Below are 12400 nucleotides of genomic sequence, written 5' to 3' on the forward strand. Positions count from 1 at the left end.
ATTCAATTGCTCGCATAAATGTATGTCTTTCTGAACGCTTGATATTTAGCCTAGGAAATACAGTTTAACGAATAAACAAGCAATCAAATTTGATGCGCTCAAATAAAAGATTTTCTTTATTCAAGTCAAAATAGAACATTTGATACAAGTATGTATATTGTATATGGATTTATTTAATTATTCATATTTTTAGAGTTTAGATATTCTTTGATCACACACATAGTATTACGGCAATCCTCAAGCTCTTTCAAAAATTCACTTGACTTTGTGTCATACTTCCGTTGCATTTCCTCTGCACGTATTAAATGCACATTACGATCAGACGTTGTAAAGGACAAGTCCGCGGCTAAAATGGCATATACGGAAAAAAGGTGTTGCGAAATAACGTTAAAAAAGCTGAAAAATATACATTAGATATTGTAATACCAATGATCTCGATCCTCTTGAGTACTGCGAATTCTTTACCATATCCGCTCATACTGATGAAATAATTATATAAAAAAGGTATATGAAATTTGAAACTACTTTAGGTCGGATCAATTAGAACCTTTCATTTGGAAGTGATGAACTGAAGTAACGAAAACACCCAGACTATAAATTGCCATATTTCTGTGTCTTTGAAGCAGAGAAATTGATGATCAAATAAAAAAGTGCTTATCTGTCAACTACCATCAATATATACAAACTGCTGACTTTTTTTCCACAATGACCGTTTGTCTCAAATCAAATAATAAACACTTGGAAAACTTTTTTTTAAATATTTAATCAAGTCGTGGCTATTTAGCATAAATAAGTAAACATTGATTTGAACTGTTATCAGAAAATTAACGTCGTATATCACTTCCAATATATCTCCAAACTTCGATCATGTGAGATGTTTTTTTCTAATGAGATCAACTCGAAAGTTGTATATTATGCGGATGACTTTTTCTGAATGTTTTGTCATCAACTATAGTATATCTATATTCACGGAATTTAAATGGTTGTGCATTAAGTGTTGCGAATCAATCTGCACACAGCTTGAAGATCACATCTGGAAAACACTCAGTTTCAGTAATTTCCCATAGTTTTCATTTCTTTCATTTCATCCAAATTTTAATGGTCTAATATACCAAATCGAATTGATGATTATAATGCATACTAACAATGCTATCATCTACAATTCTGTTTCGCTTTCATATGCAAAATAGGTCGTTGATTTTCATCTAAAATAATCGAAATTTTGCAGGTTTTTATGGGCATTTTGTTTGAAATAGTTGCAAAGCGATGGCACAGGCATAATAAAAATGAATTAATAATTTTGTCTTTGCAATTTTTTTTTTGGTAATGCACTGTGTATATAAATTCAAAATAAGTAAACAAAAATTGAAAAAAGAAGTTCTATCACGATCGCAATCGAATGTTCATGTTTAATTTCTTAGAATTTAATCAGCGTTCGCCGTGTTTTATAATTTCTCCTTTTCATTTTGTTGCTTTTGCATTTTAAAGTCATATACACAGTGTCTGATGATGAGACATAATTGTCTGAATGGAATAAACAACCAAAAACTGCATTTTCAGCTCATTCATATTCGAAACCAAATTTATTTGAATTAAAACCTCAATCGAATTAAACTTCGGCGGATCAGCTCTGACTCTTAATCGAACTTATACATTCAGTTTGAAAAAATTGTAACTTTTTTCTTCAAAAATTGTTTTTCATTTCGTTCTTACTATAGTACTTATTCAGTATTTCTTATATTATAAAAAATCTAGTTTTTCATCGTATAAAATGGGTTGCCGTTTTTCAAAATCGCTGAAACACTCACAAGCAAACATTGAAGAAGATAAGACGGAATCGAACGAAGTTTTGGCATTTGCTGCCATCGACTATAAATTACCAAACGCTGTAAAATCTGAAATACAAGCCGTAAAACAAGAAGTAAATGGGAGGAATGGTCAACTCGCAAACATAAAACAAACAGCGGACATTTTCAAACTGGATCTGGATTGCTTGGACGAATTATTCGAGTGGCTGTGTATCATGGACCTTCATTCATTTGGCCAAACATGTAAGCGAATGCAGCTTGCGGCCGGCCAATATTTTCAAAGAACATACCCGATCAAATTACTTCAGGCAAAAAGCGATGGAGTTTACTGTAAACATGGCGGTGAATGGTCACAGACAAATGGTTACCGAGAATTTGTCGAAAATATTTTGATCTCATCTGCTGGAGATGATGAAATTGGACCCTTTAAATACCTTCAATCACGATGTAACAAAAACTTGAAATGGATTTATTTTGATTCAGTGAGACTAACCGAAGAAAAAGTTGACTACATCAAGGAATCATTGAGCAAAGTCAAATCCATTTGGTTTAAGGGCGGCTCCATTGATGTTGAACTCTACGATGGTTTCCTCAAGCATTGTTCAAATTTGCGGCATCTCCGATTGCGGAGTGAAAAATTGTGTGAATCAAATGATTGGCTTCTTCAAAAATACCCAAAACTTGTGTCATTCACATTCAATTATGACAAAAGCATCAAAATTGATGATCTCAAAACATTCTTTCATCAAAATCCGACAATCACAATGATTGATATTGGTTCAGATGAATTTGAAAATAATTGGAAATTGTTTGCTGAAAGTGATTTAAAGTTGTACACATTAAATCTTTATATGAACGACAAAATCGCATTAAATAAGGACATCTTTGAATATTTGAATCGGCTTTACGCAGCAGGCCTTTACAAAAACCTTCATTTATTTGGTCATGCAGACTATGATGACATTTTTCCGTGTTTGGCATCGCTTCTGTCACCTATAAGCATGGACTTAACATATTTTCGAAATATCAACGCACAAAGCCTATCGTCTCTGGATATGTTGACAAGTCTGAGTGTTGATTACAGTAATGATTTCACTATTGACGAAATGGACATGTTGTCAAGAAAGCTTGTGAACCTTGAACGACTAAGATTTTTTTCTACCAGTCTTAAAGTAATTCTACTGTTCATTCGCCAATCACTGAAATTGCGAGAGATTTATACATCGAATCTTGACGAGAGCGATTATCGTGAAATGAATTTTATCGACTTGGCTGCTTTAAACAAAGAACGTATAAAATTGAAGAACGCACGGAAATTAGTGTTGGTCGTTGACAGCGAAACTTTTCTGGCAACAAAATTGGCGATCACCAAAATTGACTTTAGTTTGATTAAGCTCAAAAGAATATACTGAATGGTGCTCAGTGAATACAAAAATAAGCATATCGAGATTTAATTAAAAATATTGCCAATTTTCATCTTTGCACCAATCAATTTTTCCGATGTACTCATTTTTGTATTTATATTAATCAATTATCCTCTAATGCAATAGAAAAGAATAAATTGTCTCATTTTCTTATAACCGACTTTCATTCATTTGATTGAAAGAATTTCAGAATCAAGAATTTTTTAAAACTCAATTCAATTTTGTACTGTAAAATAAAGAAATATGTATCAACAATGTTAATTCAAACGTCTTTTACGTTCTGAAAATACTATCTGCGGTGTATGTGCCCAAATATTTAAACTTCGCCGGTTAATCGATTTGGAGAATTTTTTTATGCACAGATGTAAATGTTATGTCAGCATCTCCATGCAGAGCTGTAATTTTCACTCTGTCAGTGCACGCACACAGTAGTGTGCACACTCACATTCTATGTGCGTCGCACACAATGCTTGTATTTTGAAGGTGCACGCACACTTAGTCACAAGTTTGACATTTTTGGCGGTTGGCAAATTACAGCCTTGTCTCCATGTGTCTTTGAGTTACGTTTCTTTGTTTGCATCAAGAATTGTTTATTTTTCGATTTTCATAATGTCTAATTTTGTTGAGCAAAGATATTACATTAAATTTTGTGTACGAAATGAAATTTCGGCTGCGGAAACGACAAGGATGTTGCAAAAGGCATATGGCAACCAGGCACTATCAAAATCAAGAATATTCGAGTCGTATGAAATGTTCAAAGAGGGTTGAGAAAGTGTTGAAGACGAACAACATCCGAGACGAAAAACATCAACTGATGAGAAGCACGTTAAAAAATGAAGTCATCAGTGGTGCCAATGACTATTTTGATCGATTCATTCCTGAATATTATGAAGAAGGTATAAATATGTTGGAGAGTCGTTGGACTCAATGTATTGAATCGTAGGGTGATTATATTGAAGAATAAAAAGCAATTTTTTTTAAGAAAAAAATATATAGACTTTTTTTGTAGAATTTTTCAACGTCAGAGTAGCTTTATCTTTTCAACGGATTGTGAGATATGAAAACAACGACAGTCTGAACTTTGAAACATTTATATGATTCACCATATTTTGGAATTTATTACGGATTTATACATTGTTTTAATCATAAATTTGGATATTACGCTCTGATATGAACCTGCATTTTTCGAGAAATGAAAGAAAAAACAAATACAAAACAAAATTATACAATTTTTGAATCAATCGATATTAAATTGACCAAATGAATTATTGAATTTGATTGATAAATATCATTCTTATCATGTTCGAAGTTTCAAAATGACAGCGTTTGCCAGTTTAACAATATGATTAAAATCAGTCTTCAAATGAGCGCGCCAATGTTTGCATCGACTCCAAATAACGGCCGGAAAAACTGGACTTTGTACACCATGAAAAATTCGCGCCAAACTACGCCCAGTGAATTGATTTTCCGGATATCGTGAAATCATTGTATAAATATCGGAAATAATAATATCATCCATTGATGAATCGGCCACGGGTTCGGTTATTTGTTCAGTAAAGTCAATTTTCTCATTCGATTGGAAATATTTGCGAACGATCCTCTTCAATTGTTCAGAACGTTCGTTATTTGGTTCAACCGCTGAACAAGCCAATGCTGATTTTACCGCAACCGATGATAAACCATGAAATACATTTTCCAACTGAAACAGACAAAGAAACACATTAAATGGAAGAGAAAAAAAGAAAATTGTGTCAGTATTCTTACTTGGTTTACTTGATTGTTTTCTTGTTCTTTGACTCGTGAAAACAGCATATCGAGTGTTGAATCAAGCTCAGTTGGGCTAAGATCACCTGGAGCTGTAACTCGAAAACCGAGATCAGAAAACTCCACCGAAATATTTGACCGTCGAGAAACACCATTTTCTAAACGACAAATTTTTTTTTTATGAATTATCTTTGGATTGGGCGACCGATTGAAAGTACGTACCTGTTGACCATTCGAGTTGTTTAAGTTGATACTTAACCACACCGCTATTCCATCCGATTGCTGATGCAATTTCAATGACAGGAAATTCAATGAACGTTGACGTATCGTGTGAGATTCCTTTTCGTATATCCAATGCAATTGCCATCGCCAATGGAGGACATTTCAATGCTGCATTTCTGTTTAAAAAAAAAACACAGTTTTTCTAATTAATTTCTTTCAATTTTAAATCATTTTTTTTCTTCACTAACTTCAGCGCCTTGGGTCCACCATATGAAAGGACTTTACATCGAATGTATGCTTTGCTTAATGCTTTCACATATCGTTGATCATGTAATTCCAAGTAACACAGTAATGTTGAAATATTTTCTTCTGGTATATCCAATTCGTTGATGGTTTCATCCACAGAAAAGCAAATCTCATGACCAGGACAATCGCGTTGCTTTGTACTACCAGATGAACCCTCATTCACTTCATCATTCCAATTAATACCTTGGATCGCATCTATATCTGATTGTATCGCATCTTTAACATTTGATTTTACTGTTGTTTCTTCTGACTTTTTGCAAGCACATGGTTTGAAAATTTTATGTAGTAACTTCCGAATAATGTGACGATCAATTGAATTTGCATAGATGTGACGACGCAATTCAACTTTGTCTTCGCCCTGATCACAGATTTGAAGATTTAAAAAAAATTAAATCGTTTCAAGGAAAAAAAATTGCTTACTTTTGAATCTAAGAACAGATGACAATGTGCTGGTTTTCCATCTCGTCCGGCTCTTCCCACTTCTTGAACATAACTTTCAAAATTCATTGGCATATTGTAATGTATGACACATCGAATGTCCGCCTTATTAATTCCCATTCCGAAGGCAATTGTAGCAACGACAATTTTCAAATCGCCGCGCATAAATGCATTTTGAATTGTACGTCGCCTTGATGCGGCCATTCCAGCATGATATGGTTCAATAGTCGTTTTCAGTGTTCGTTTACGTTTTCCCGATGCATTTCGAAGCTCCAATTCTCGTGCAATGTTATCCTATTTGTTTATTGAAAGAAAACAACCAACATGTAAGAAGTGGACTCGCTGAAGGTCTATGTAATAACTCACTTGAAAATATGTTCTCAAATTCTTTGCAACTCGTTCACACTCATCACGACGTGAACAATAAATGATGATCGACTGAAATTCAACAAATCTCGGTTGTTTGAGCAATTGTACCAATGCATAATCGCGATTTTCATCGCTCGATATGCTTAGCGTTAAATTATCTGGTAACGGAATATCACTGATAACACCATCCAAACCATCTGGAATGCGCAAATGCTCAACGATGCTTAGCCTACACATTCACATTCAATTGCAATTAATAGCGGTTACGGAAAAAATGGGGCCAAATAAGAGGAGCAAATCGAAATACCTTGTTGTTAGTGTTGCTGTTGCCGTTAAACCCAATACTGTTTTTATTTTTAATTTTTCATATAGCACTCGACATACCATCAAATAACTGGGACGAAAATTATGACCGAATTGTGATACACAATGACATTCTGAAAATCAAAATAAATTCTATGACAAATTGAATTAAAATGATAAAATAAATATGCGATTACCATCAATACAGACAAACGCAACCGGTGGTAAGTGTCTTAAAATCGAACCAAATCCCGTTGATTTTTCACTTGAAACAACCGCCTCCGGTGAAATGAGTAAAACATCTACTTGGCCCGATTTAATCAATTCAATGGTTGTTGCACGTTTTTGTTCGCTCAGATTTGTGTGCAAACATTGAGCATTTAAAAAATGTGGAACACCTTGAACTTGATCTTCCATCAATGAGACCAATGGTGATATGACTAGTGTTATACATCGTTTACGTCGACTGTACATATAGGCTGGCAATTGATAACATAATGATTTTCCACTGCCCGTGCTCAACGTAACCAGCGTTGATTGGCCCGATAAAATTCGCATAACAGCCTTCTCTTGTCCGCTACGGAACTTCTTATGACCGAACAATGCCAACGCATCATACACTTCATCGGGAGTGTCTTTATTGGTGAACATTATTTTTATCAACGATTTTTGTTTGGTTTTTCATAGATAAACTCAAGAAATTGTAAAACTTACTACATGTACTTCCATCAGCGTTTAATTTATAAAGTGGTTCGACTTTTGTTTTATCTTCAGCAGCATCATTTCCAATCAAGCCGGCCTTAATTAAAAAGTCTTCTGGTATTTTATGACCGATATAGCTTTGGGTTGGCTGTTCTTCTGGATTGCTTTCGTCATTTTCAATATCAGATTGTGTCGGATCATCCGTTACTTCAGTTGTTGCATCTTCTGATTCATTTTTCCACGTGGGATTATTTATTTGAGGTAATTCACGATGTACATGCGCCAATTTAATTTGTTGATTCGACATTTCCTCCACCTCTTGCAGTGTTGGGAATGGTGAATCTTCTTCGACGGTTAATGGCAGCAAACGATCACCTAATTTCGAATGAAAATAACATGGTCAAAATCTATTGCCATTTGTTCAATTTTCGGTAAAATGTGAAAGTTTATTTTGACCGTTTTATTTTATTTCAGAAGAAAATTGGTTGAAAAAAGGCGTAACTACGCAAAATACTCACTTTTAGCTTTACAGTTTTGTGCAAAATGTCCGGGAAGGCCACATTGAAAACATGTTAAAATACCACCATCACAGCCACGCATATCCATTTCAGGACCACTCAATGCGGCCGCTTTCTGAGTCTTCCACAATTTTTTCTTATATTTACTGAAATTCATTGTCTTTTTACCACGTACAAACACTTTCTTCCGAAGATTCAATCGGACATAATTTTCATTCAATGAACCAGCTGCGATTTTCGTTGCAAGTTTATCTCTGGCGATCGCATTCTTCGTTGACAATGGTTTCGGTTTGCTTGAACCCGCTTTGTTTGTCGCTTCGTTAACATTCACATTGGCGTCGGCACTGTATACATATTTGGTGAATTCAATCGAATTCTTTTGCAATTCAGCGACTGGAATGCGCGGTACACTTTTAATAGTTTCCATACCGAACTCAGGAAGATAATCATCAGGTGTTTCTTGAATTGCTTCAGCCTCACTGTCGCTGCTATGGTGTACAGGTCTTGCTTGTTTCTTTTTCGATGCCACTCTGGTCTTACGCTCAACTTTTGCGCGTGGTTTAGCTACCGATGATTTGACACGTGAAATTCGAGTCTTTTGTGTTGTTTCCTTCTTTATCGTTGTTTCATTCTTAGTTTGTTTTTCATCATCATCTGAACTGTCTGTTAATATTTTGGTTTTTGATTTTGTCTCTTGTGCTTCGGAAAAGTTGGGATCTTTATCAGAATCATCTCCAGCAAATGGATCACTCTCCTCAGATTTTGAGTCGTCCATTTTTACTTCTTTATATGTGAATGATGGTTTATTTCTTGAACTCTTCCGTCTAACAATTGGAACTGTTGCATCTTTGCTTGCCACAACTGTTGGCTTCAATTGCTGCTCTAGCTTTGGTGTCGGCGCCACTTTTTTCATTGATTTTGTTCGCTTAACAGCAAGCGGTATTGGTTTTTCTCGTACATCTTGTTCAATGCAATCGATTTTAGCTGGAACCTTTGTCGGCAGTTCACGATCGATTTCATTGTGTTTTCTTTTGAATGAAGTGCGAATACTTCGAATTTGTCGCGATGTATTCATATCAGCTTCATCTTCACTGTTGGCAATCTCTTCGTCGTCGATTGGATCGGCTATCATTGCCGACGAACTTCCACCAAATGAATTTTGTGAGGTAAGATTTAAATTGTTCATATCAAATGACAGCATACTTTTGGCGCCAACTTCTTGAGCTGGTTGCGAACGCTCATACAATGCAAGTGCATTTGCATTTATATTGGAAAGTCCAAATGTTTTCATTTGTTCCGTCGTCTTGCTTCGACTTTCATTCAAAATGGCAGCATCCGCAATAGCACCATTTGAATCGACAGCTTCAATGTTATTTGCTTTATTGCATCGATTCAGCCATTCTTGGTCTATGTTATTTATCAAATTAGTTGATGTTGTTGTCTTGGTAACTTCATTGGATGGCATTGATTCCGTACCTAGGGATGATCAGAAGAAAAGAATTTAATCAATAAGTAATGGAACCGAATGGGAAAAAGAATCGAAGGAATGGATTAGGAATTGTTTCCGTACTTTCTTCGGTATCTTTTTGTTGTTTGGATTTTTGTGATAAAATTGTTTCTAAATCTGGAAACGATTCTTTTTGACTAGACGAAAGTAGTGATTGTGATGAAGTGTTACTGCTCAAGCTGTTTCGTGACAATGATTTTCGTGGATTACGTTTCTGAAAGCTAGAGTTCCGAAACAATTTGTCCGACATTGATTTTCTCAATTTACTGCCCGGGCTAATTGATGATTTCGATTCGGATTTTGATGTTCGAGCCCATGCGTTATCATTTACACTGTTCACACCTTCGGCTACAAATTCATTGCGATCGACAGTTGATCGATTCAATTGTACGGTGTCTGTCGTAGTATGAAGTGTTTCAATGCTTATGTTTTGTAAAATGATGGAATTGTCGCTGGTGAGAGCCGATACATCTGGCGTTGATATTTCGGAAAATGATGTTGATAGTCGAGATTCAGTTTGACTATTGGAACTTTCAAGTATTGATAAATCAAATGAATCTTCATCAAATGTATCGCTGAACGCTTCCTCGAGAAAGGATGTCTTCAATTTGTAGTACATTTTGTATGAATCACGAATAGTAGTGGGTGCTTCTCGGATATCGTGCTGTATATATACAGAAAAACAAAACGGTAAGTACTTAGGACATCATGCACATGTCATGTTATGCAAAAATTATACGATCATTTTCTTTACCTTCGATGGAACACGTCCGTTTTTCTCTCTGAATTGTTTCTCCCATAGTTTTACCTTTGTTTTATATTTTTGATATTTGGCCTTAAATGCTGGATCTTCCATTCTAAATAATAATCATCGATACTTGCGAAAAAACAACAACAAACAATTTTTTTAATTTAATAACAAAAAAACAACAATATAGAATTTATCACAATCGCAAAGTCGTCAAATATTTGGCGCCAACCAGTTCATTTAATATGTCAACTTTGAAAAGTGTGCAAACTGATCGGAATACGTTTCATGCTCATTCATATATCACCAACATATATATTCCATTCAATAAAAATAAAAAATAAAATAAAAACATTAAACTTATTAACGAATTCTATTTCAAAATAGTTGCGAATTTTATTTTTCCGTAATTTTGGGAATTCACGTATTTGTATAGTTTCAGTAAAAATGCCAAATATGTACAGTGCACTGTAATAACATCATTTGTGGTAACAGTGAACGCATCCATTTTGTATACTCATACATTACCATAGCGCACAAAGACATTAGCAACACACATAATTAGACGAGAGCTGTGACAGCCAATTTATTGAAAGGAAAATATTGCATCGTAAATAGTTGAAGAAGCAAGAACAATATTTTATTGCCAAAAAAAGAGAAAATTTTGTATCCATTATTAAACAAAAAATCGCACGGACTCTTATAAACAATTTCAATAAAAAACAATTTAAACAATTTAGCGAACAAAATCTTGCTTAAACGAAGTGTAGAATTAGGAAGATTTCAATAGAAAATTCGTCGAGCGTTTGAAGAAAGAAAACATCAACAATAATGATAAAATTGTTTTCTCTAAAGCAGCAGCAAAAAGATGGAGAACAAACGTCAAAAACTGGTACCAACAAAAAGACATCACCTGCACAGCTGCGAATTCAAAAAGGTTCATTCAACTTAAATTACTGTATCCAATTTATCACGTACATTTTTTTTGGAGTTTTCATCCATATTTACGACCAATAGACCATTCAATTTTTTTAAAATAATTTTCTTTCTAATAACACAATCATTTCTCTTTACAGATATTAATGATTTAAACCTGCCTAAAACATGCACAATAGATTTTCCTGATCCAGATGACCTATTGTTGTTCAAGTTAATCATCTGTCCAGATGAAGGTTTCTACAAAGGTGGTAAATTCAAGTTTAGCTTCAAGGTTAGTGTTAGACAAAAAAAAATATCATACAACGCCAAATTACATATTAGCAACTATGAAATCAAAATTTTGTTTGCTTATTTTTCCATCAAAACGTGATTTTTGATAATTTTATTGGCATTTCAAATAAAATGAACAGTTTTCGTGCATAGATTTGTGGCCAATATTTCGAAAGTGTACAGAGAACACGGGGTTCACCATATTTTAAACTCGAAAATCAACTTTGTCGCATGCAAATTATGTGTTCATTGTGAACTCTTTGCGTAAATAAAATGTTTGAATTTTTGTTTGAAAAGAAAGAAACTTAATTTTCCATGACAAAAGTTGCTTTTGTCTTTTGTTTGGATACAACTATAAAATTGATGAGAATGAGTCAGTGCATACGTCACATTTTTTTTTGCGACCAGTTTGCGTTTATTCCAACATTTTCAACAAACATTATACTTTCTCACGAATAACTGTAAACACATTCAAAGTAAAAAAAAAACGAACAGTGATGTTTATCAAGATTTCTTTCTCAAGTTTTGACAAAACGATGTTTTTTTTATTAATTTGTGCTTCTAAAAATGAATAATCAAATCAATTATGTATATTTTTTTTATTTATTAGGTTGGACCGCATTATCCCCACGAGCCACCGAAGGTCAAATGTGAAACTTTAGTTTATCACCCGAATATTGATTTGGATGGAAACGTCTGTTTAAACATTTTACGAGAAGATTGGAAACCAGTCCTTACCATTGACTCTATTGTCTGCGGTTTGCAATTTTTGTTTTCGGTAAGATATTTTTTTAAACCATTGTTTTGCGAATATGTCATTAATTGTTCGTAAAATTGTCGTGTACAGGAACCGAATCCCGAAGATCCATTGAATAAGGAAGCAGCAGAAGTGCTCCAAACGAATCGGCGGCTCTTCGAAAGCAATGTTGTCAAGGCAATGCGTGGTCACAGTGTTGGTGGTACATACTTTGAATGCTGTTTGAAGTGATACGTGAAGTGGAATCGACCGCATAATGCGAATTACTTAATTGTACTAACGCCGAACGATGAAAAAATCGGAATAAATGTATTCAAAAAATGGT

General features: G+C 34.3%; 2 protein-coding genes across 2 annotated transcripts; one reads left to right on the forward strand and one right to left on the reverse strand.

The window, feature by feature from the left end:
* Positions 1-4307: 4307 nt before the first annotated feature.
* Positions 4308-10329, reverse strand: LOC116347020 (ATP-dependent DNA helicase Q4). Its single transcript, XM_031777392.1, has 12 exons — positions 10116-10329; positions 9425-10025; positions 7855-9330; positions 7349-7711; positions 6832-7269; positions 6639-6768; positions 6329-6560; positions 5945-6256; positions 5467-5882; positions 5219-5394; positions 4997-5154; positions 4308-4931 (listed from the first exon to the last, which is right to left on the reverse strand). The coding sequence occupies exons 1-12, from the start codon at positions 10215-10217 to the stop codon at positions 4530-4532; spliced, it is 4806 nt and encodes a 1601-aa protein (XP_031633252.1). The 5' UTR covers positions 10218-10329; the 3' UTR covers positions 4308-4529.
* A 338-nt stretch (positions 10330-10667) lies between these two features.
* On the forward strand, positions 10668-12400 carry LOC116346949 (NEDD8-conjugating enzyme Ubc12). The gene is made up of 4 exons (XM_031777273.1): positions 10668-11046; positions 11186-11319; positions 11929-12096; positions 12166-12400. Exons 1-4 carry the CDS (start codon positions 10941-10943, stop codon positions 12304-12306), a joined length of 549 nt encoding a protein of 182 aa, XP_031633133.1. The 5' UTR covers positions 10668-10940; the 3' UTR covers positions 12307-12400.

Source organism: Contarinia nasturtii, unplaced genomic scaffold, assembly GCF_009176525.2.
Source record: "Contarinia nasturtii isolate CC-2019 unplaced genomic scaffold, AAFC_CNas_1.1 Cnas_scaffold_1699, whole genome shotgun sequence".
Taxonomy (NCBI): domain Eukaryota; kingdom Metazoa; phylum Arthropoda; class Insecta; order Diptera; family Cecidomyiidae; genus Contarinia; species Contarinia nasturtii.